At 41.1% G+C, this 26735-nt stretch overlaps 1 protein-coding gene across 2 annotated transcripts in view; it reads left to right on the top strand.

Moving 5' to 3' along the window:
* LOC145440478 (uncharacterized) overlaps positions 1 to 24749 on the top strand; it is a 28951-nt gene extending 4202 nt beyond the window's left edge. Inside the window, exons 4-15 of one of the 2 annotated variants that reach the window (XM_080318092.1) lie at positions 294 to 836; positions 3506 to 3697; positions 7172 to 7276; positions 7496 to 7690; positions 8479 to 8602; positions 14056 to 14175; positions 15226 to 15321; positions 16413 to 16692; positions 21140 to 21260; positions 21327 to 21396; positions 23515 to 23686; positions 24286 to 24749. In XM_080318092.1, the coding sequence (XP_080174218.1) occupies positions 294 to 836; positions 3506 to 3697; positions 7172 to 7276; positions 7496 to 7690; positions 8479 to 8602; positions 14056 to 14175; positions 15226 to 15321; positions 16413 to 16692; positions 21140 to 21260; positions 21327 to 21396; positions 23515 to 23686; positions 24286 to 24688 (2421 nt within the window). In that variant the 3' untranslated portion in view covers positions 24689 to 24749. Of the gene's footprint in view, positions 1 to 293; positions 837 to 3505; positions 3698 to 7171; positions 7277 to 7495; positions 7691 to 8478; positions 8603 to 14055; positions 14176 to 15195; positions 15322 to 16412; positions 16693 to 21139; positions 21261 to 21326; positions 21397 to 23514; positions 23687 to 24285 lie in introns of both variants that reach the window. The other variant, XM_080318091.1, reaches the window with a different exon arrangement.
* Positions 24750 to 26735: the final 1986 nt, after the last annotated feature.

The raw sequence follows: 26735 nt of genomic DNA, 5'->3' as shown, positions 1-26735 counted from the left end.
GAAATACCGTATTAATAAACGAATGTATATTCTATATGCATTATACTTACCCAGGTGTTGTTGTTTGTATAGTCTGGAGTACTTTAATACGAAACAGTTTTTGAACCAGAGACCGTTACTTTTTACGTTTCCACAAATCGTTTTACAATCGTTGAAATCGCCCAATTTTAATCAACGAGTAAAGCACTCACAATGTAACGGCTTTCACTTTAAGTTTAGCCTATTGAGCATTCGCCATTGCGACAGAAAAACTCTCAATTTTTCCTGTAACTTATTTGATCGTAACATTCTAGATCGAACAGATAAAGTCAAGTATCCGCAACAAGTATTCTAGGACAATATATCTTCAATTAGAGGGGCAGAAGAACGAAGTTATGGATATGGTGTGCCAATATGGGGCTATAAAACTGTGTAAGAAACTATCGAAGAACAAGTGGCAAATTGAATTCTGCAATGATGGGGAATGCCGTCGTGCAAAGGAATGCCTTGAAATAGAAGGAGTATGCTGCACGGACAAGCCGATCTCCCAGGACCAGCCGTCAGACGAGAATTCAGGCTTGAGTGGATCCGCTCAAGAAAGTACGAGACGCTTGATACCAAAAAATGATTCACGCAAGAAGGATTCATCCAACAGCGACGACAGAGAACTCGGCCTATGGTCGTCACCGCCAAAGGGACTTCCCTGCGCTCGATTTTGCTGCCACTTTTTAAAATACCCCACGAAAATTCTATGCCTTCCTCGCTTGGTATGGTGGATACTGATTTTTCTGTGTGCAGTAGCGACTCCCTTTATCGCTTATGCAATCGCACAATATTTTGGATTGGATGTGTACCGAGTAAGTACTGTAAAAAGTTTTAGTAGATCCGTTTAGGTTAGGCTAGAGCACTAAGCCTCGGAGCGCTGACGGTAAAGCGAGTGGCGCAGTTGGTTAAACACTGCAGTCACGACACCAATGGTTGCTGGTTCGAGTCTCGGCTCGGAGTCGGAGGTTTATCTGGGCTCCTCGTTGCCGATCCCGCTGTACACTTGAAAAGCCCAGAGGAAAGAGAGAGCCGAACTCTGGAAAGATGGCATGATGAGAATGAAGATGAAGAGAAAAAGACCACACATACATTGACGCAAATGACCAAGTTGTTAAAAGCGCCGATTATCTGAATACAACAAACAAACAAACATACGCTAATTTGCAAACCCTCGCGGAACCCCAAATTTTCGCTGAATTATAAAAGCGAAAATCTACCAAAAACACATCGAACTATATACACATCTAATACATTACTCTAGATCAGGGGTGGCAAACTACGGCCCGTAGGCCACTTGCGTCCCGCAACACCCACCATATTGCGTGACCCGCGAAAGCCTCAAGAAACGTAAAAATATTTATAAAATGCTAACTAAAATCAAATTACTGTGGGTACTTGATTATACTTTTTCTTAATATATATTAACATGACAATGATAAGTTATAGCAGGGTCGCCAACTCAAAATGGGTCGAGGGCCACTTTTCAAAATTCGTGAAGGCAGCGGGCCGCATAACTTCAATATTGCAATAAAAATAAGCAATGGAGTTTAACAACCACGTTTTGATAAGTCTACGCCACTACGATGTTGTGCTCTCTATCATTGGCGACTGGTCAGAGGTCAGTCTCTATTTACTCATATCGGCGTACTACGCGCATCGAAACCGTGAGTATAGCAATGCTATGAACAGGCAAAGGGTTTCGTTTTGTTGTCGCGCCAAGCGCGAAATTTTTTTCATATTCATGAGTGAATTTTGGCATTATTATTAGTATAGTTTCACATATTAATATCAAATATTTATCCTTTATTGACCCATGTGATCAGATTCACCGGTAGAGTTGATGCAGGGGGTGTCGTCGAAAGTTTGGGGAAGTACTGCATCTTTGGCTGGGCCAATAGTAAGTAGACCCCTATGCTACATGCTGTTATTTCTTGACCTCCCATCAGGAACGGCGGTTTGATGAAAACATATTGGATTCGCCCAAACGTAGAAACAAATTTCCTTCGTGATGAGGAGAAAACGATTACAAATTGGTATTTCTTGATGGGGCGCATCATTTTGTGATCTGTGGGGCTCAGATTACAAAGGACACCTCTATATTAAAATCGAAAATCAACTCGTATCTAACCGCGCATAGCGCGAAAAAAAATTAAGAATATTTCTAACCTCTTTTTAATTACATTGTGTTAGCTAGACACGGTATTTGCTAGAGAGGTATCTCCTCGTAAAGCTTGTTGTTTTGGGGAGCCCGAAGTCGTTTTTAAAGCGTCTCGGTCTTGGCAGTGGTGTGCCATTGCACGTCAAGGCAATATGCCCATTCGTATCAGCAAATTCTTCCACCATGGAATGATATTACCATCGCCGAAGCCGTATCAGCTAGTGAGGAATAGTGCTATTGGACTCATGAGAACAACAAAAACACGATCTTTAAACTGAAATATATTTCAGCATTCCAAAATGCTTTAATAAGCGTTCCTTCAAAAATCCAAATCAGGTCGCGGGCCGCAAAATATGACCTCGCGCGCCGCGTGTTGGTGACCCCTCCTATTACAATAGTATTTTTATTTATTTTCATTGATGGCGCTATATAGCCCGACCTAGAAGCCCATACATTTTGAAAGGCTTCAGTATCATTATCAGTTTATCAATATTTTCATCATTTCAAAACGCCACGAAACTGCGATACAATGAAAAGATAGGAATGTGTCGAAACGACTGGGAGTAGTCTATGAAACCATACACCCACCTCAGCTTTGGCGAAGTCGAGAAGAGCCATGCACACTGAATGAAACGTAAAGCAGCTAATATCAAAGGCAAGCGACAAAGTGCTAAACATCACAGAAAGTGAAACGTTAATGACTTAATTAGGACCGCGAGTGTTATTTTAGATTGGAAACACGAGCAAGTTTATTACTTTTTGTATCGTACTTGGAAAAACTGATTCGCGAATGCGTTAGAATTAGATGGATTCGTTCTTTGTATTTGTAGAAGTATTTTAATTTATAATATTTATATTGTAGAAGTGTATTTTTGAAGATAGTATGTTTATGATGCTGTCAGCATCGTGTGTCCTGGAGTTGAACCAAAAGTGCAATCAGCGAATTTATGAATAGATCGTCGCTCACAGACTCAAATCATGGATTCAAATGTTGAATGCGGCCAGTGAGCTACTACAAAATTGCCTACCCTTGCTATATATTATCATCAAATCATATGTATGAGTGGGGTGTGTGTCTTGACCTCCGGTGTAGCGCCTGAGACTGGCTCAAGAAACCCCTAGTGAGTTCCATATCAGTTCCTAGTGAGTTCCATGGAACACCAGATAAGATCCACTGGGCTAGAGATACGCCTACTTCATGGCACAATTCCCCAACAAATAGAGAACATGGAATAAACTGCAGCGATACCTACAGCATTTGGTAGTTAATTTCGCCGCGACATATCCAAGCCGTTTGTCCATATTATCATTTTGGCATTTCAGACCTATCGGGAAGTTCCGCTGTACGGGCAAGTTTTGCTCTGGCTTCCAGCTGGAGCAGCAGTGACTTCTGTCATGGTGAATTTCGTTTGGGCCATGTGTCACTCTCAGAGGAGACGAATTAACGCCGCGCTGGATGGAACCAAAACTAAGATGGCGGAACAACTAGGATTTATGAGTAAAGTTAAAAACGAGGTGAATATGAGAATGAAGAGTTTACAAACCCTATACAATTATACGATAAAAAACGTATCCATTCACGTCAGACTTGTACAAACTACTGGATTTTCAAAAAGCGCTACTGGAACTAGAACTACTCAATTTTCAAAATCAGCAACTAGAACTAGTACTACTTGAAAAACCGTTAGTTAGTTGACCGTCAACCAGCTAAATGTTTAGTTTGTACAAGTCTGATTTACGTTTACGTATGAATGTTATTTATATCCAGAAATCAAGTTATTATGAAGTTTCGGAATTTAATCATCTAACGTAATCATCATAAAACCGCGGCTATAGTTCAACGTTGATGAGTATTATCTGAGAGCACATGTTATCCGCTAAAATGCAGAGTCCAAATACACATAATAATATTATCTGGCGAATATAGCCACTTATCAAGTTGTCCTAAATACACATAAAGTTATTTCTCAGAAGCAAGTTATTCAATACATATTGCTAAATACACACGGAAAATCGGTATTGAAATTCACAAAACATTAGAATATCTAAGCGTGGCAATGGGCGTCATATAGGCGTGGCAATTAGGGTGACGTGGCAGGTGCGGGTGACGTGGCAATGGGCGTCCTGTAGGCGTGGCAATTAAGGCGACGTGGCCTTCTGTGATTGGCGGGGCACAAAATTACTTAACAACACTACAGCTAGTGTTGTTAAGCAATTTTGTGCCCCACCAATCAGAGAGCGCCACGTCATCCTAATTGCCACGCCTACAAGATGCCCATTGCCACGTCACCCTAATTGTCACGCCCATATCACGTCCATTGCCACGCCTAGATATTCTAATGTTCTGTGAATTTCAATACTGATTTTCCATGTGTATTTAGCAATATGTATTGAATAACTTGCTTCCGAGAAATAAATAACATTCATTATACGTTAGATCAGTGCTTTTCAACCTTTTTGAGCTTCATTCGCACTTTTTAAAAAAATTAATTTCATTCGCACAAGCCAACCGAAAATTGCTCTATAGAAAGAAGATGAAGATACATAAGAATATTCTGTTAAGATGTGTAACAAATTGGCTACTACAGTTTTCAGGCCATGAAGTGTCTCATTAAAAAGGCAACTCTTATACCTCGATTTGATTTCAACTATTTTACTAATAATACGATTTCAGTCAAACAAGTTGTTGGATATTGTACAATTGCGCATGCCATAGTGCTTGGATGGCCAGGTCTAAAGAACTGTTCTGCACTCCTATCCAAAATACAGCGTATTTTCTGCGAGTGAAAAACGCTTGCTGGCAGAGATCGTTTTTGAGAGATGATACAAAGGTCCCGGAAGCTCCAGTTTGCCGAAAGGATGAAAAATCCACATGTTTATGTTGAGGCTTGTGCCTGATGTCTTGGGAAATAAAGTCAAATACCATCAAGCAGAGTAGGCACATAAGAGCTCGCTACCTTATAATACGTTGCTCCAACTTGAGTTCTGTTTTTTGTTTTCGATTTCCCATTTTCTGCCGCGCGAGTATATGAGAAGACTAAATAACGTCAGGATACCGTTTGTTCGGCTCTTTAGCTCAATCTTACTTGAAAATTCATTACAGTTTAACAGCCTTAAAGCAGCATTTTGGACTACCAGCACCAAAATTTGAATTTCTGTGGCATCTCGCGACCCGAGCCTTACCCATGAAAAGGAATTCATTTTTAGTTTACAGTAGTATGTTACAATTTTACGGACACATGGCATACAGAACGCGCACACCACAATTCTATCCAACGCAGCTCTATAAAATATGTCTGCCGCATGCGATTTCAAATTTGGGTTAAGTAAATTCCTATGCGTGTGGCATTTGCACTACTGTCTACTCAGATAGCAAGAACGGGACTATTCCGTGGCGACAACGGAGCATTTTCATATTGAAAGGTTTGTTCATCCAGCGTCAGTCAATTTTGGCCAAGGTTTTGTCGCCGCTGATGGTTTTGGCCCCGTATTTTATCAGCGGCACCGCATTTTATAAGCGGTATGTTCCCCAAAACGCAGAAGGGGTTGGTCTCGAAATGAATGAGTCTCATAGGCCTGAACTCGCTCGTTGCAAACCCCTACCTACACTAGTTCATCCCAACGGTCTTCGTCCATGTTTTCAAGAAAAAACATTCGGACATTCTTATCATTATATCAAACCAAAGGTCGGCTGATTCTGATGATCCAGCCATAAATTATGCGTGTCTCGCTTATTAACTACAGTATAACCAACAGAACGACCTTGGATATGTAAAAACTATCGCAGGATTTTTTGCAGTAAATTCAAGAAATTTTACATACACATTAACAGATAGCTTTTGCAACGCGTCGACCCAAAATTATACTCATGCGGTCCATACTTTAATAACCCTTAAATGGGTCAAACTTGCGTTACATTAACTTGTAAATGTGACTCTGTAATGATGGTATTTACTACTCCTCGGGCCTCGCGCTAATCGAACGGTTATTACGAAAATGATGATTGTTTAGCGAAAGAACGCAGAAAATCAATTTGGCGTCATTTTTTCAGCCTGTCGCTGGCTTAGACGGGCTGATACACTGTATGTCTGTAACTACACCAACTTCAAAACCTGGCTTTTGATTACGTAATAATTATAGTGCGAAACATTAATTAACTATAGTGCCGTATACGGCTTGTGAGAGCTGCGATTAGTGGTGCGTCGAGGTAAACATTTATTTACAATTGCGTCTCAACTACAACAGTCACACTGCCCTTGAATTTCCTATTAGCTTTATTCGAATTATTCCGCGTCAGAAAAATGAACAATTATTTACGATTTTCATTCGCACTCATCCGGATTTTTCATTCGCACTATTCGCACCACCTTCGTCATTCGCACTGCAATTTTTTTCATTCGCACCAGTGCGAACCGTCACACAGGTTGAAAAGCACTGCGTTAGATGATTAAATTCCGAGACTTTATAATAACTTGCTTTCGAAAAATAAATATAATTCAGATTATACATAAGTTTCGAAAATATACATAAATTCGAAAACTATGATGGCTATGCAAGGCTATATTCTCCGAACGATTTTGAGCGCTGCGAGTTGATAATAATAGTCCCTACGCTTCTGATGCATGGTTTTTTGTGATAAGGACCTTGGTAACATTCGAGTCTGCAACGATTGTTTGGATATACATTATATCAATACCCCCACTAAACTATAGGTGGTTATATTACTCTATTGGTCGGAGATAACTCATCCGTCCATATTTTTAAACTTGATTTTATGTATACAAGTTACGGTCTCTGCAGGCTCCACATTTCACGACTTATTTTCATTAGACGCAGGCAAGCGATTCTCAAGTTCGGAGCTACGGAAACAAATCACTCGCATGTGCGCGTTCCGAAGTCGTAACTGATATATCCATCAGCATATGTGTAGCCCAGGCCTACTTGTACGATGGTACCCGTAACCTAACCATATGGTGTTGTCTATTCCAGATTGAAGTCGTTTCGAAACTTATCCAATGTGCCAGATTCACTCATCAAAAGGATTACAAAATAGTAATCACTATAGACGACCTGGATCGAATTCCGTTGAAGCAGGTATACTGTGATAAGCATGTTTTCGAGTCGGAAATCGATCAGTCTCATAGTTTATTCGGGAGAAAACAAGGTAAATTAAGAAAAAAATCCATATCCAATCCAAATGATGCTCGTGTGAGTTTATAATATAGGCCTAAAATACCTATAACTACCCATTCATTTTCTCAGTGCTCTTACTATAATCGGCCTGTAATGAAGATTTATGTACACTTTGTGCAGGTGCAATCTGTATTGGAAGCAGTGCATATCCTTCTCAGTGACATATCAGCGCCGTTTATTTGCTTGGTGGCAGTCGATTCGCGTGTTGTGGTGAAATGCATCGAGGAAAGTATGGGTGAAGTAATGAAAGAATCGCACATAACGGGCCACGAGTATCTGAAAAAGATCATCAATTTGCCGATATGTTTGCCTGAGGTGAGGATTTCAGTTTCACTGAAGTAGCCTACTGATGCGCATTAGCATGACATTCTTTTCCAATTTTTATAGGCTTGGCAGAACTGTGGCATAACGACACTTAGACAGTAAAGCAATATACGCAGCACAGTCGCTTGAGCGTGTTGTAGAAACTTGTCCCAATCCATTGATCAATGATTGTCAATAGGACGAGCCACTGATGGTTCTGGTCCGTGTGAACAGAAATATAGAAGGTTCTCAGCATTCATTGCAGTATCATTTATTAACTTGAAGACTTTTCGTGTGCCCCGTGTGAGTGACGGCGCAATAACACTTATATAAACATATTGGTATTTCGCATAATAGGGTTACCATACGTCGTCTTTTAAGAGGATTTGTCCTCTTTTTTTGAAAAACTTAGTTAAATATGGAGTAAAATGGTATTGAAAGTCTGAGAATTCTGAAAAAGTGTACTCTTTTGAGATTTCCAAAATATGGTAACCCTAGCATAATACTGCTATTTGGCAAAATGTGCACAGGGTCGAACCCACTAAGGCTTGTTCACAAACGCGAACCTCTGAATTATCAAGGTACGAATACCGAACCAAGGCGGATATGAACGTCAACCGAACGTTCGTGTCATCCGTAGATTTCGCAAGCTAACTTGAAATGAAACGATAATTAGCCAATATATATATCATATATATTTGTTAATTAAACCAGATAGAAAGCTTGTATAATATATTGAAGGAAACGCCGGTATATAGCTGGTCGGGGCGCAAAATAATGGAGCATAAATTTTGTTGCAGATCAACGATTCTAATAAGAAGCGTTTCATAGCTGGACTTATTGACCAAGCGGATGGTGTCGTCACATATAGAACGAAAGTAGAAAAACAGATACATTCCGGCAATGCCGGTAGGGCTAACGGTGGTAAGTGATAAGTGACCTATCTTAGTTCTAGGATCAGCATCTAGGCCTGAACAGTGGATATGACGGGATTGATAAGTCATGACTAGAGCTATTTTTTACATGTCAAAAAAGTCAACATCACAAATCACGTTCCCTGCATTTTCGGAGTCATAATCCTCCATCAGCTCTACCGATAACTATGTTCATGTGCGCGGAGAGAGGATCAAAATTTTATAGTAATATATGGAAGAATCAATATTATAGACATATTTCTTTCACAAAATTTAACGACCAGATGCATATAGAAACCAGATGTATACAGTAAGCCCCCCAGAAGTTACATGGATTACCATATGGTGGGCTCAAGATCAGTGTTTATTTGGATGGGGGTGGGCTGAAAAATGTTGTTTTAGTCTTGGTTACTTACAACACATAACCATGTAAATGCACCGACGTAACATTATCGTCTTCAACGCTGGTCATTAGGCAAAGCTTTGCTAGTGTGACGTCATATTGACAGACAATGCGTCATACCTCATTTTAAAATCCGTCAGTGGGCGCTAACGAGTGTCCGGAATTTGCCTCACCAAAACATGGTAACCCTATACTATGGTCATTTACACCAGGCCAATTTTCATATATTCAATAGCTGCCGACTTGTAGCACGGCCCCCGTCTATAGGCTTTTATTAGACACTGCTTACACGGAACGGCCCATTGTCTGCTCATGGTCAAATGAACCAGATAGGTTGACATGGTGTTATGCTCAACGTACCGCAATATCCTAACTCAGTGGTTCTTAACCTTGCCTCCAGCGCCCCCCGAGGGGCGCTGGCAAATTTGAAGGGGGCGGAAACGCTCAGGGGGCGAAATGGGGGGCGCTGGGCTCAGGGGGCGGTATGGGGGGCGCTGGAGAAAAATGGCTTTGCAGAAGATGATGTGGTGGTTGGACATATCCTTAATGAGTATTCAGAGCAAATTAACACCGAAAACTTCGTTATATATAGCCTACAAAAGACATATAGAGGTTTAATTGCCCATGGGCGTCTAAATGACTGGCACCGAATGTGCCTGTCTTGGCAATCTGAACTGAACCCCAGAAGAGGAATTCGACCTGGCGGGGAAAAATTATATGCCAGTGAAGAAATACCAATTTGAAATCGTGTGCGTCTTTTAGTTTAGTACGATTGGGCGACAGGGATATCTAAAATTAGATATTCCTGTTGGGCGATTCTATATTTTTAGATAGGCCTGTAGCAGACAGGAGGTCACGAAATCACAACATGCAACGAAGTCATACCAACGGGTTCGCCCGCCCGAATATGTTTAATTATCAGTTACGGGCCCTACAGTTTCCAATACACCTCAAAATGTTCGCTCTACGTTTTGATAAGTCTGCGCACACACAACAACTCACTGCGCAGACCCTTGGACAACAGTGCGTAACGACTAAAAAAAGGTCATAACTTCGGATTTGTTGTGCGCAACGTAAATATTCTGTGGGCAGAGATCGTGTCAGCACTGCGCACTTGCGCAGCTTAGTGGGAACATTGCACCTCACTTAGCTCTACCAGTAAATCTGGTAACGTGAGCAGAGAGGTCAAGGAATTGATAGCAATATTTATGCAATTCCTGATCTTAGTGACCGATCTTATCATGAATTATTGAAAGTTTTCGCACTTCGAACTGGCTCGCTAAACAGTACAGCTGATTTCGTGGCAAAAGTGAACAACGTGATTGGGGTTTATCACTCTATGGGAGCCCAAGACCCAAGTTTTTTCGGCGGGCCTGACGAAGTGCCGTTTCGTTCCTGCCAACGGGTGTACGCCCGAAGACGTGTAATTATTATAGAGGGGTCCTACCTTTACAATCACACATCACTCAGCTCTACCGGTAAATCCGTTAACGTGAGAAGAGAGAGAGCATAAAAATTGATATCAATATACATGCAATTCCCGATTATATTGACCAATTCAATCATTAATTATTGAAACTTTCCGCGCTTCGCGCGTCTACATGAGAATAGCTGGCTCAGTAAATGGACAGTGGATACCCAATGTAGATAACTATTATCAGCAAATAGCGAAGCCCCCAGAAGTTTGGTTTATCACCCGATGGGGGCCCAAGACCAACGTTTTTTTTTTTTTTTTTTTTGGGGGGGGGGGTCTGACGAAGTGCTGTTACGTCCCTGGTAACGAATCAATTGTACCTACGGGCACGCCCGATTATCTTTAATTAATAATAGGGTGCCCTTTATTTTGCCATACAACATCTTACTCAGCGCTACTGGTAAATCTGATTTCGTGGGCTGGGTGGATAAAAAGTTTATAGCGGCTTATATATGTAACTACCACCTATTCATTCACGAATTATAAAAAATTTTGATACCTAGTGCGACCAGGCCACACAAACTTTGCTGACCATCAAAATCACGTTACGTGGTTCTTGGGGGCGAAGCCCACAGAAGTCTGGCTTATCACGCTATGGGTGCGCAAGGCAATCGTTTTTAGGGGGCTGACGAAGTGCTGTTACGGCCCTGGTAACTAATTAATTGTACCTACGGGCACGCCCGAATATGTTAATTATTGATTACGTGTCCTTTATTTTCCAATACGACAGCTCACTCAGCGCTACTGGTAAATCTGATTACGTGGGCTGAGAGGATAAAAAGTTTATAGCGACTTATATGCAATTACCACCTATTCATTCATGCATTATAGAAAATTTTGGTACCTAGGGCGACCAGGCCACACAAACTTTGCTAACCATCGAAATCACGCTACGGAGTTCTTGGGGACGAAGCCCTCAAAAGTTTGCTTTATCGCGCTATGGGTGTGCAAGGCAATCGTTTTTAGGGGGGTTGACGAAGTGCTGCTACGGCCCTCCCTCTTACTCATTGTCTTTATTACATTCCTTACAATATGAGGTTGGGGGGCGCTGGAGCACGATAATTTTTGAAAGGGGGCGCTGGAGGAAAAAAGGTTAGGAACCACTGTCCTAACTGAAGCAAGACTGCGTGGGCATTGGTTCTTATATTAAGAAGCGCATGATGAAAAATTGTGAGAAAGACAACATTGTCAGACTGAAGCGACACTGTGTGCCACCAATCACCAGCAGTGTATACGCAGTACGCACAACTTCAGTGTTGCCAGCCAACAACTGCTGCTGTTGAACGTAATTTCTCCATTCTTAGCAAGCTCCGTAGTAAGGACAGACACCTTCTACCAAAGTATGTAGGAAACTATCTTTCGTTGTACAACATCAAATTTTGATTATTTCTACCATATTGCGGGATGTTACTACCGGAAGTCTTCATAGGCCCAGATTTCGTTAAAATAAAGTTGAATTATTAGGGTATGAGATACTCGAACTCGAAAGGTTCCGTTGTGCAACCTAGTTCCTGCAGAGCTGTCAAATTTGTTGCTTCGTCATTTAACGGTCTGACGTAACCGCCAAATTACAATTACATTTTTACCGGCACACAGCAAGATAATTACGCAATGCGGGAATAATTTCCCCCAAAAAGCCAAACAACATAGCGATAACCCCGCCCCGTAAAACAAGTCGACGAACACACCCTAAACCCCCTAGGTCTGCAAACTTGACCCACGGCATTACAGAAAAACTCACTCTTGGCAACTTTAACATAATCAATAGCCTGAAGAAGGTGACCCAGTGACAATGTAATTTTCGGCGGTCTCGCCTGGGCGTTCGTGAAATGGCAAACATTTCAAATTTAAATGACGGAATTAATAAAGCGATCCATTTACATATTGTCCGGGCATGGTCGTGCTTGATGGGAGGGGTACTTGAACTTCTTGCTTGCCAGCCATTGTGTCATAGATAACAGTGAGATGCAGCTAACCCATCATATAGCTCAGTGGTTCCCAACCTTTTTCGACTCATCGCCCCCTTTTCAAACTCCACACCGATAATCGCCCCCCAAATATTGGGAACCGAAAAATGGGCATACATACTTAAATCACCAGCGAGTTGACTAAGAAAAAAGGTCAAGTTTTTCGCTCGACCTTGAAATTACACTTTTCCAGCTAAATTTTGGTGAGTTGACTAACAAAAAGGTGATTTCTCCGACTTTATTCCAACAAGACCGTAACAGCACTTCGCCAGCCCCCCCCCAATACGTTGGTCTTGACCCCCCTCCATAGAGCAATAAAACAAACTTCTGTACCCTTCAGACCAAACTCCCCCGATACCTCTTTACCGCTACTTCTCAGCACAAATTGTTGGACTCTTTAGTTAGTCGGCCTAATTCGCGCAAAGCGCGAAAAATTTCCATCATTCATGATTGAATCGGTCAATATGATCGGGAATTGCATATATATTGCTGTCAATTTTTATCCTCTCTCTGCTCATGTATTCAGATCTACCGGTAAAGCTGAGTGAGGTGTCTTGGAAAATGTAGGGCCCGTAAATAATAATCGAACATATTCGGGCGGACCCGTGGGTATAATGACTTCGTTGCGTAATGACATTTCGTGGCCTGTCTGCTATGTCAAAAGATATTCAAATCGCCCATACGTACCAAACTAAAAGACGCACACGATTTCAAATTGGTATTTCTGCTCTGGCAATTAATTTTTATCCAATAAGCAAGAAAAATGAGACCACGAAATGGCGCGCAGCGCGGATTTTTTTTTGAAAAAGTTGCCTAAATTTCTAAAATAATACTCTATCAATGTTAATTCACGAAAAAATTGTGGGCTATCTTCGAGCTCGGGCCCCCATCCCAATTGGGGGTTTGAGTGTGGCAGTTACGGTCATGGACGCCAATATAGCCATTTCAACGCGTCATCGCCCCCCTATCGCCCCTTCGTCCGTTTTCGCCCCCCTATCGCCCCTTGGCTATTTTCGCCCCCCTGGACCGACAAATCGCCCCCTGGGGGGCGATATCGCCCACGTTGGGAACCACTGATATATATAAAATCCCCCCGAACAGCTTAAAACATCATAGTACATAGATTTTGAGTATATAGGAAGCTGTCGGAAGCTGTAAAAATGTTGCAAAAGTTGCAAAAACTTGCCCTATAGTTATCACGGTATTGAGCACTGTGCATATCCTTCGGAAGGCCTGGAATGCACCACTGGACTAAAATTACACTTGTGCGCATATATCACGGCATGATTTCTGTAATTTCGATTTTTCGTTTCATTTCTACCTCTGCAACCCATGTCAATTTTTCATCTACCGCAATTCTTTAATCTGACCTGTTCATGGATTGCACAGTAAAAACAATTTGACTGCATTACTGCAATTTTAAAAATTTACTTCAATCTAGCCATTTTCGTTTGGGAGCTGGTTGCTTCCCTGATTATGTGTGTATTTACCAGTTTTATTGCGAGTAAAGAATAAAATAATAAAAATTTGCAAACATCCTAAATCTTGAAAAATCCCAGATTGCTATTTGAGCAAGGTCAGTTGCCATCTGACCGTGAACTTCTTTCTGTCGTCAACAGTCGCCAGACCTGGCAGCAACAGCAGAGCTGAAACCGGAATAGTAGATGTCGACGGTGGTAGGGAAACCATACCCAAGGAATTGGATGACGAAGATTCTCACGATGGTTTTGAGGATACAGGTAAGCGTATTATTTGGAGGGGTTTGCACTGACTGCACAATGCACATGCACAAACGTGCCTTATGCAAACGCTAACAGTAATCAGGTGACAGTTTTTATCTTGTAGTCTAGTTTATAGGCCTACCCGTTACGGACGGCCAATGATCTGTTCATTGTGAATCATAAACGATCAAATGAAACAAATAGGTTGACATGGTGTTGTGTTCAACGTACCGCAATATCCTAACTGAAGCATGACTGCGTGAGCATTGATTCTTATATCTAGAAGTGCATAGTGAAAAATTGAGATGTAGACAACGTTGTCAGGATGAAGCAACACGGTGTGTCACTAGCAGTGTACGCACAACTTCAGTGTTGCCAGCCAACAACTGCTGCGGTTGAACGTTCTTTCTATATTCTTGGGAAGCTACTTAGTAAGGACAGACACTTTCTACGGTCCGAGAATGTAGGAAAGTGTCTTCCGTTGTAGGCTACTACAACTAATATTAATTATTTCTACCATAATGCATGATGCAACTACTGGAATTCTTCATAGGAAAAGATTTCGCTAAAATAAAGTTTTTTGTGCAAAAATATGACAGTTTTTTAGTCAAAAAAGTTTTTCCAGGCCAAACTACTTCGTAAGGACAGACAGTTCCAACCAGAAATGAATATAAGTAGTGCAATTCTAACATTATGTGCCAAACACATACTTGAGTACAAAATTATGTAGAAATTACGTTTTTTAAGGTAAAAAAATGTCAAAAATTTGATTTTTGAAGTAAAAATCTTTCATTTTTATGAAAAAAATCGCCCTACTGATGACCTTTTTTACTCGGAGTCTTTAAAGGAACAGTATCGTGAGATTTTGGTGATTGATGCAGAAACTGCTCAAGGTATGTTTAGCTACGAAGGTCCACATTTACAAAAAGATATATACTGTGTGAGCTAAACGCATTTTTGTCAGACTTTTCGCAATGAGTTAATTTCTCCAAGTATGGCATGTTCTGCTTCTTATGTAATTGCTAAACCCCATAACAGACTTAAACACGAACGGTGCTAAAACCACAGACGGGATTTTCCCCCAAGTCCAAGTCGACGGATCTAGAAGATACAAGATGGACCAGTCGAACACACCTGTTTCTGCAAATGGTTTACAAATAACACGTGAGCTTATTATAAATTTTCAGCTGTAATTGTATGCATGTGATGATGATGTTGTCGATCGGGATATCAGCCGGTGTAAACATTGCTTACGATAGGCCATGCTATAACGTAACATCCTCATGTATGTCAACCGAAGTCTTGAAAGACAAAACGCGATACAAAGACTGCTGTGCTTAATCAATAAGGCTTTGATTGCGTGCAACTGTATCGTCATCAGAGGTGGTCACAGTAGCCAGGAACGCTACTCAAGAAGAAGTAAAAGTAGCAATGTAAAAAATATCTAGTTAATTACGAGTAGAAGTAGTGATTTTAAAAGCAACCATGGCTTTAAATGGCTTTAAATCTACTCACGTAACTAAGTATAGTTGTAATGGCAGTCATAAACACGATCTCATGGACTGTCAAGAGCTTGAAACTGCTGCTATATCCGAGGAGTTATATAAATTTGATAGCGTCATGGGATGTAAGTAACGATAATTTTACTCGGGAACTGCTGGTATTATAAGGTCCTTAAGGATGGAGTACAATAGTGCACTCCTTGTGATATTAGCACGTTAATCAAGATATGGTAGATCGGGAACATATCATTTACAGTGAATTTTATTCCCGCGAAATAGAGGCTTCTTTCATTAAAACATATTTTTCACTCCACGTCGACTGAAATTGTGGACTCAACTTTTATGAAAATTGAATTCTTGTTGATTCTCCACGAAACTGCCCCTAAATTTCTCCGCCTCAGTCTCTCTCTGTCGTTTCTCTCATTTGAACACTATAATACTTCTACTTGACAAACTGTAAATAGCGAAAAGTAAGTAAGGAAATCACAAAATATTACGAAGTAGGTGGTCCGGAAAATAAGATTTACTTGAATAAGTACTAAAAGTAGAAAAAATTACTTGAGTCTTAGAAAAAGTAGAAGTATTTCGTTACTCATCCCCCTTTTTCATCATACACTACTAACCGACAGTATTTTCAACGTGATTTACTGCATGTGAGCCATAGGTGTTTTTGTCAGTCCTTTCTCCTACTTATGTTAATTCTTCCATGTACTCTATGCTTTTTTGTTGTTGTAATTGCTAAACTAATTTCAGAGGCAGATGTTCACAAGGTTAGAGAAGAAACAGATTCCAACGGGAACTTGACGGGAATTAGATATGATTCCACTGATTCAGCAAAATCGGCTCAGCGTTACAAGCCTTCGGTTATTAAGAATTGTACTGGACATGAAGATATCGAAATGACTCCTGTCAGCTACTCAAGCTGGTCTCCAACGACTGAAATGCGCCAACAAAACAATCGAAATATGGAGGAAGAACGTCATCAACCACAAAAAACGGAACTGGATCATAAAGAATTTCTCTTTGAATGCAGGTCAGCAGTCTTATAATTATGATTTAGTTAGATGGTAGCGATTAAACAGTATGCAAAAATGAAAGTGACGTCAAAATTGGAAGCTTTATTAGCTTTATCCTGGCAAATCCTACGCATGCTATATATATACATAAATTGTTCATTTTTCCATCTTCAATAGCAGTCTTCCTATCTTAGATCATCAGTTTTTGCAAACGCAAAAATCTTCCGTCTCAGGTGTTAATGTTTGATTCGTTATTCAAGACAGATAAGTGTAATTAGGTGTATGAAGGCTATCGTGTTAGGTGTTATAGATCAGTGGTTCTCAACCTTTTTCGCCTCGCGGACCGGTAAAATTTCAAAAAATGTCTGGCGGACCGGTGAACTGTCAAAATTGAAATGAAGCCAAAATGTAAAGTATGCAACCGTTTTTGGCAATTATATGATGCTAGAGAGTGACATTTGGAGGGTTTTGATCGTATTTAATAATATTCATGATGGCATCCATGTGATTTTATGGTAGTGAGTCCGCCAAGTCGAGGTAAAATTGCCTTGTCTAGATAAACGTGCTACCGCGCTGAGAGTCGTTTACAGTCTTTCGCGCCAAAGGCCGTGGGTTTAAACGGCCACGCCAACTCAATACCGACCGACAATATCAAGTAGAGGCGTATCGGAGTCGAACCAAGCACCTTGTCGTGCTACCTTGCTCATTGCCCACTGCCACCAGACGCAGGCTACTCCGGCAACTGCGAATACAGTGCGTGCCGCAAGAAAACACATTGCAGCAGCTATACTTGCCATCCGCAAATACGGGCCGAAAAAGCACTTCGTCAGCCCACCCCCAAAAACGCTGATCTTGGGGCCCCGACAGGGCGATAAGCAAAATTTCCGGGGGCTTCGCCCAAGACCCTACACTTGGGTGGATGTTTTCATATGTACTTGTGATCACATCCATTCTACTCAGCGTAAGCAGAGAGTTTACGTAGCATATCGCGACAATGGCGACAATTTTCGATCATTCACGACTGAAGCGCTTTTCTCGCGGTCGAATTTTAGGCCCAAATTTCGGAGTCCCATATGTTAACATAAACTTCATTATGTGTGGATACGTCGTGGTGCGGCAATGGCTGACGCCGAAATGCCTATAAATCATGCGTATTTCTCGGAGAAGGGCACCTAATAAGCAAGACATTTAGGGACACTAAATCGTGCAAAGCCCGAAAAGAAATTGAAAAATGTTGGAAAAACTTTCAAATAAAATGCTATGATTTATATTCATTTGCGAAATAATTTTGGGCCCTTCTCAAGCTCGGCCCTCTCCAATTGGGCCATTTGGGGTGCCCCAGTTACGGTCCTGCACAAAATAAATGAATCGAAAACCAAGGATCAAACTGCGCTGCTTAGCGATGAGTGAGCTCGTGTCTGTTCTGTATTTGTCGCTCGCATGTCGTCAAAGGAAACGTCTTGGAGTTTAAGTCAAATCGAACATGTTTCTAGCCCTAATGTTACCTCGCAAAATTTTGAATCAGTTTAAAATTAGATGTTTTATTTATTTCATCAAAGGACAAGCCTTCAACATTGCATCTTGAAATTAAAGTATAAAATTGTAATATTCCTCGCGGACCGACAGGAATGTCGTCGCGGACCGGCACCGGTCCGCGGACCGGCGGTTGAGAACCACTGTTATAGATAACTAAACTATGGATAGATGCACAACACGTGATTCACGGTCGAGTGATGCTACAGTCGCAGATTTGTCGTCGCTTCATTCATAGCATGAAAAGGCAACATAATTGCTGATCCCATAGATGACGACCCGAGTGTTCAAATTTAATAAAGTTGATCTTATTTGAAAGCTACAGTCGCGCTGATTCTGATAATATACATCAAAATCTGATCAGGGAAACGGAACCTCCTCGAAATACCCCTCATAGTCTGAAAATTGGCATTGTTCTGAACAATCGCAACGACGCAAGTACTATTGTTATGGTCATTGTGCTTTGTCGTTGCGATTGTTTAGAACAGTGGTTCTTAACCTTACCACCAGCGCCCCCCAGGGGGCGCTGGCGATTTTGAAAGGGGGCGGAAATGCTCAGGGGGCGATATGGGGGGCGCTGGGCTCAGGGGGGCGGTATGGGGGGCGCTGGAGAAAAATGGCTTTGCAGTAGATGATGTGGTGGTAGGACATATCCTTAATGAGTATTCAGGGAAAATGAACACCGAAAACTTCGTTATATATAGCCTACAAAAGACATATAGGTTGAATTGTCCATGGGCGCCTAAATGACTGGCACCAAATATTCCTGTGTTGGCAATCTGAACCCCAGAAGACGAATTCCATCCGGCAGGGAAAAATTATATGCCAGTGAAGAAATACCAATTTGAAATCGTGTTCGTCTTTTAGTTTAGTACGATTGGGCGACAGGGATATCTAAAACTAGATATTCTTGTTGGGCGATATCCCTGTTGCGCGATTCTATATTTTTTGATATAGCAGACAGGAGGTCACGAAATAACATCATGCAACGAAGTCATACCAACGGGTTAGCCCGCCCGAATATGTTCAATTATTAGTTACGGGCCCTACACTTTCCAAGACACCTAACAATGTTCGCTCTACGTTTTGATGAGTCTGCGCACACTCAATAAACTCACTGCGCAGACCCTTGGACAACAGTGCGTAACGACTAAAAAAGGGTCAAAACTTCGGATTAGTTGTACGCAACGTATATTTTCTGTGCACAGATACCATGTCAGCACTGCGCACGTGAGCAGCTTAGACGGAACATTGAACCTCACTCAGCTCTACCGGTAAATCTGGTAACGTGAGCATAGAGGACAAGAAATTAATAGCAATATATATGCAATTCCCGATCTTACTGACCGATTTTATCATGAATTATCGAAAGTTTTCGCACTTCGCACTGGCTCGGTAAACAGTACAGCTGATTTCGTGGCAAAACGAACAACGTGATTGGGGTATACAATATGATGGGGATTTCCTGCCAACGGGTATAAGCCCGAAGATGTATAATTATTATTGAGGGGTCCTACCTTTTCAATCACACATCACTCGGCTCTACCGGTAAATTTATTTACGTGAGCAGAAAGAGGATAAAATTTGATATCAATATACATGCAATCATATTTACCAATTCTATCATTAATTATTGCAATTTTTCGCGCTTCGCGCGTCTAGGCGGGAATACCTGGCTAAGGAAATGGACACCCAATGTGAGTGTGGCAAGATAGCGCAGTGGTATAATCCGCGGCTGCAACACCAATGGGTGCGGGTTCGAGTCCGACCGTGGTCGACTTCCGAATTCCGGTATCTAAGTGTTGGAGGTTTACCTAGGTTCCTCCTCGCCACTTCATCCGCGTCAGCGGTGTCTTACAAAAAGCCTAGAGGTGGGCGGTGCTATAAGTCGGCAGTTACGGAAAATAACAAGAATATCGGCCTGGTGTAAATGACCATAGTAGTCGACAAACACCATGAATACCCCAAAACAGACGGACACCCAATGTAGATGACTAGTATCAGCAAATAGTGGATAGCCGAAAGGGGGTCTGGGGGCGAAGCCCCCTGGAAGTTTGGTTTATCACCCGATGGGGGGGGGGGGGGCAACGTTTTGGGGGGGGGGGCTGACGAAGTGCTGTCACGGCCCTGGTAACGAATTAATTGTACCTACGGGCACGCCCGAATATGTTTAATTATTAATTACGTGCCCTCCATCTTCCCATACAACAGCTCAATCAGCGCTACTGGTAAATCTGATTACGTGGGCTGAGAGGATAAAAAGTTTATAGCGACTTGTATATGTAATTACCACCTATTCATTCATGCATTATATAAAATTTTGTTACCTAGGGCGACCATGGCACACAAACTTTGCTGACCATCGAAATCACGCTACGGGGTTCTTGGGGGCGAAGCCCTCGGAAGTTTGGTTTATCACGCTATGGGTGCGCAAGGCAATCATTTTTAGGGGGGATGACGAAGTGCAGTTACGGCCCTCCCTCTTACTCATTATCTTTATCACATTTTTACAATATGCGGTTGGGGGGCGCTGGAGCACGATAATTTTTGAAAGGGGGCGCTGGAGGAAAAAAGGTTAAGAACCACTGGTTTAGAACAATGCCAATTTTCAGACTTTCAAGGCTATCTCGGGTGGTTCCATTACCTTGATGAAAATTTAATGTATATTTTCAGAATCAGCGCGACTGTAGCTTTCAAATAAGATCAACTTTATTAAATTTGAGCGCTCGGGTCGTCAACTATGGGATTAGCAATTACGTTGCCTTTTCATGCTATGAAGCGACGACAAATCTGCGACTGTAGCGTCACTCGACCGTAATCGTATACCGGTACTCAACAGCCGTATAAAGTAGGCAGTGCTCTAAGCTGCACACAGTACATTGTACATTGTACAATGTATATTCGGTACAATTCATCCATTCTCTTGAACAGGAGTTACATATACGAGAACAAAGACCTCCACAAGCACATTCACGGAAACGCCAGGAACATTAAACGACTTTTCAATATTATTTCTCTGACTGCGAGTCTTATTAATAGCTTCTTGAAAAAAGTAAGACACGCGATTCCTGTTGTGGACCGTTTCACCGGGAACTCATATATATTTATTAATTTTCAGCAACGGCGACGCCATTTCATCCAATCTCATTCCAACGGGCGAAACGAGTCCGATTGTGCAGACGAGATACGTAAGGGATTTTATGTCTTGACCTCTCAATCTTACGCTGACTGTTTATTTGAATATCCTGTCGACAATTATATTTTCAATATTGCAACATACCCGGGTAGATATCAATAATATCCAAGTACCATATATTCTATAGCTATGCCTATGTTCATCCGAAGCCCACTAATCCCACAGAATCGCTGATGCACTTATTAATGCTAATAAACTTGGACCACCAAGTCAGCGCCAAGTATAATCATCTACCCACCATCTGCGTTTTATATATGACAATGAGCTGTATCATTGAATACCAGAGTCCCATATACTGAATTGCGGGCAGATGCCGTGTAGCAGTGTCATATTGCATTGCATGAATAATACGAATCCTAGTCCTAGTGTCGATGTACTGGATTGCAGGCTTGGACAACTAGATAATTCTAATTTCACTAAATTAGAGCGAAATGTCAGTAATCTAATTCTAATCTAATTTGTGAAATGTTTCCATATGCTCTAATTCTAATTCGAATCTAATTTGTGAAATGTTCTTTGTCCGAGGCATTTTGCAGTGAGTTAACAAGAATAATCCTCTCACGCAGGGAGATCAATTGCCAAGCCGCCATCGCCTTACTTACACCGTGCAGTCATAGTAGTTATTGTCACGAATTTTAGCCTGCTAGCATAGTAGCTTGTATCTGCGAACAACATTAAAGTTTTAAAAACTCTACGTTAGTTCAACGCCGCTCTGACTGACATGGGCTATCTTCATGGTTACCACAAAAGAAGTAGTATTTTATCAAACTAGTACAATTACAACAAGAAATATAATGATCATAAACGTCACGCTCACGATACCCGACAACGCTTTCCAACGACTAATGAATCGATATTGGGGATAGCCAGACATGTTACGAGCTGAAAGACTGTCTCATCCTTAGGATTGGTCTAGTGCGGACGTCCTATATGCCGTTTTCTAAGCGTCTGTGTCTTGGAAGTGTCCGAGCCATTGCACGTCATGGCTATATTCTTATACTTATTGATATCAGATGACTCACTATCGATGGAATGCTGTTGCCATCGCCGAAGCCGTTTCAGCTGGTGTGGAATAGTGCTGTTGGGCAGTGGGCACAGGCGAATACCTTATTTTAAAACAACGACAATAATAATAATAATAAGCAAAGTAAGCAAAAAACTCATGACACATATCCGACAGATTCCGGGTAACGTTCGATTCGACATGATCCAAAAGATCACGTTATTGGGCACTGTGCATATTCTTCGGAAGGCGTTGAATGCACCACTGGACTAAAATTATACTAGTGAATCACAGCATCATTTCTGTAATTTCGATTCTTCATTTTCAATCATCTCTACCTCTGCTCTGTAACCCTTGCCAATTCTTCATCTACTGCAATTCTGTAATCTGACTTAGACTCCATGTATTGCATAGGAATAACAATTTGACAGCATTACTGAAATTTTAAAAAATTTATTCCAATCTCGCCATTTTCCTTTGGGTGCAGGTTGCTCCCCGGATTATGTGTGTATTGACCAGTTTCTTACTGTGAATAAAAAATATAATAATGATAATTTGAAACTGAAATCAATTTTAGCATTTCAAAACGACTTATTTCGCGTATTTCCAAAATCTCAAATGAGATCGCCGGCCGCGATCGCGGTGACCCCTGGTATAGTAAAAACGAGCCAAGCTTGGTGCACAGACGTTAACCATTCTCATGGTTATGGGAATGCACTGTGATTTGATATGAGCTGATTTTTGTTGTATTCATTTACCATTCACAATTTCATTCAATTTCCAAGTTTTTTGCGAATTCAGTAATTCTAATTCTAATTTAATTTGGAAAAAACTGTGTAGCTCTAATTCTAATTCTAATCTAATTTGGAAAAAGCTATGTGTCACTCTAATTCTAATTCTAATCTAACTTGAAAAAAAGTGTGTAGCTCTAATTCTAATTCTAATCTAATTCAGAAAAGCTGAAAATTTTCTAGTTATCCAAGTCTGCGGGATTGGCCTATGAAATCATATTGCCGCGTCATTTCGGTGTTATGAAATGACCAAAGAATATCGCATGCATGTATGAATGACTGAAAAGTTAGTTGGACGAGTGAAATCCTTTTTCAGACCGTACTGCAGAGCTTGCTAAAAATTTAGTCATGTGGGTAATCCTGACTGACCAATGGCCTTACCGCTCCAGTTACATATTGCAAGTGATTGATGACGCGGAACAAAGGTATAACGCGGGGCTGCGTTCAGAAGAGATACCGGAAACCTGGACAATACTCGAAATATACGAGTAAGTCGAAATCTCATTACAAGTTCGACGATGGTTGTCTGCCAGCTGTTACTAATTGGCTGCGACCGTACAAGAAAACTATATGAGCATATTTACGCTTTGGTTCCCGCTTCCTGTAACTTGGAATATATAGGAATAGCTGAGGAGGATAGAATTAGCAACTATATACTTAGCTACATACACTTACCATATATTCTGCAATGACAGATGGAAGCCTATTGTAAACCCGTGGCTATTTCCCACCATTTAATACTGTACTACCAAGACCGCCAGTTTTACGTCCAGGGTATACAGCCGAAACAGTCTGCTAATTGGGGTGACAAGGGTTGTCAATAATATACCTTTAAAGGGCCCATATAAATAATGTGTATTTTTGTAATGGTATGCAGGTATTTATGTTATCAGATGGACCTGATTTCAAATACATCGAATATCATTACTTATTATCCCTTAGTATAGAACAGTGCAATGAATATTAGTGGGCAATAAGCCACCTACCATATAGTTATCGGTTGACCGCCTCTTTTTTATCATGAATATTTTGATAGGGTCAACACAGCAGTTTCTAGCGATTGATAAATAAATAGCTATTTATTTAGGAACAAAGTGAAGAAAGAGTGCGTAGAAGGCGAAGCCTGGCTCCGTAGCCTGGACGGTGATCCTGACTTGTTCTTCAGTTACCTACAGCTCCTTGAGAAAGAGCATTTCACGGCCTCGAAAATTTTGAAATTTCAAAGTTACACTGTAAATCTGGACTTCAGTATCCGGCACGCCATCGCCTTCACAAGAGACATATCCGCTTTGTCAGCCAGTCGTCGCTGTCTTTCTAGTCCGTATTCGGCTGAGAAGAAAAGCGACGAAGGCGAATCGGACCACGACGAGAAAGCACCGGCCCTGGGTGGACAAGAGAACGTTTGGAAATATCCATATGAAATCCAATTGAAATCGGAAAAGCGTCCGTATTCCTGGCATGTCATGCAGCAGGCGCTTGAAATCGTTTAGCGTCTGTCTCCTCAAACTCTAACTCGAATAATATGAAATAAAAAATAGCTTGCTTGTCGGATCTTACAGCGTTTTTCATTTCACAATGTTACACTTATAGTCTGTTTCATAAAATTCGCATAAGAGGTCTTCGACAATAGATCCGTTCGAAACTCTGTCGAGTTTACGGCTATGCGCTCACATTGGTTTTCAGCAAAAAAGGAGAAAACGTGATTACATGATCACAAAATTCAATGTTCCGCGACGATATACGACGTCGAATATCGAAACAAGTTAAAACAGACAAGCATAGACAGAGTAAATCTGGAAGAATGAAGCCGATAAAAAATACAGATACAAGGAATATATTTATGCTACCTATTGCATCTTTGGATTCCGAGCTATGGAAATGAGAAATCCGCAATGGTAAAGAACCATAAGCATCAAAAGAGTCTGTGATCCTGTGTTAACGGAATTATTCATCCTCATACAACTCGATTGTCTTCAACTTCGTGATTTCCATTAGCATTCACCGGCAACATCGAGATCATATGCATCATAGTTATACTTTGAACTTTATACTCTGTCTCTACACTCACTCCTTACTCGACAATATTTCAATCATTGTCGGCCTCGAAATATCATAGTACAAGTCTAGCAACTATCTTACGAATTAGGACATCATAAGTTATCAAGTATAGAAATTGCTGATTATTATTTGTCGTTGATGAACCTGATGAGATGATGGCGGTGTATTTTTAGTCAATAGTATACTACAGTAACTCCTAGACTTGTGCTGAGTATTTTGATACTGAAGTTGCTGCTACTGCTGTGAAAGAGTTTTGGAGAAATTGAAACTTTTCATTCCTTGTCATTTAGGATGGGTTCCGTTTCGCCGCTTCGATGAGTAAGCACGTGATCCATGTTCGCTACGTTACTAGAGCGTAATATTCGAAAAATTATGTGATAAAATTAGCCAGAGTTGTTGTCATTTGTTAGCATATAAAATAGCGTCCATTGGATTTATTTTAACTTCCTGAATATCTCGATATGATATGCATATATAGATGCATAAAGGGCAGAATAATGGTATGAGTTGCATCGAATATATGCTACCAGGTAGATGACTTGTTGGCGTATCAGTTGTATCTATAACGTAGCTAAACTACCGTAGTTTCTTGGGTAATATTTAACCCTCTGTATATCTGTATACATATGCACACTTGCACAATGCACGACTGGGCAGTGGGCATGTATGTCGATTGAATATGTTTTTTATTTCGCTATTCGTCATTATTACTGTATAATGTTATTGACCGTGGTGCAAAAGGCCGTCACGCGATAAGAACCAAATCTTTTTGCTTAATAAATAACAAAAACCTAATGCTGTCATCATTCCGAGACGGCAGTAGGCCTATAGGCCACGACCGCGACACTTGCCCTAGCTAGTCATCGCTGTGTTGGCCACTTCAACCTAATTCGAGCGAATACATGTACAATGTACATTTGATGACGTGAATCTTTCCGCAATGCATTGGTGCTTCGAAGCCTCGAGACATGAACGAAGTGAATAATAGTCGCCATGCCGAGTATGGGATGCACGTAAATCAAGCCTACTTGGCATATAACAGTGGTTTTTATCCTTTAGTAACCTGCGTAAAGCTTATGCCAATCTGCAAGCCTTCGCGGAACACCAAATTTTGGCTGAGTCTCGAAAACAAAAATCTATCACAATACACATAGGCCTATAATATACCACTATAGATTACTGTCGCACAAATTGAACTGTGTATCATCAAAACTATCAATCAATGTTTATTGAAAATCAGTGTGTCGTATGCCGTTCCCCTTTCAGATACCAGTTCAGATATACAAGGCTTAATCTTTGAAAGTATCACCATAGTGTCCTACAGTGACGTGCGGTGAGGTTCATGACTGGTGAGTGGTGAGGCACGCCCCCTCCAACATACAAGCACACACACTAACACAGTGGTTCCCAACCTTTTTCATCTAGTGCCTCCCTTGGCCGAAATTTTAGCCAAAATTCCCCCCTTAGGATAAATCTGCC

Source organism: Botryllus schlosseri, chromosome 6 (assembly GCF_051294905.1).
Source record: "Botryllus schlosseri isolate E-star chromosome 6, Bs_hap1, whole genome shotgun sequence".
Lineage (NCBI taxonomy): Eukaryota > Metazoa > Chordata > Ascidiacea > Stolidobranchia > Styelidae > Botryllus > Botryllus schlosseri.
This window is presented reverse-complemented; position numbering and strand designations above follow the sequence as displayed.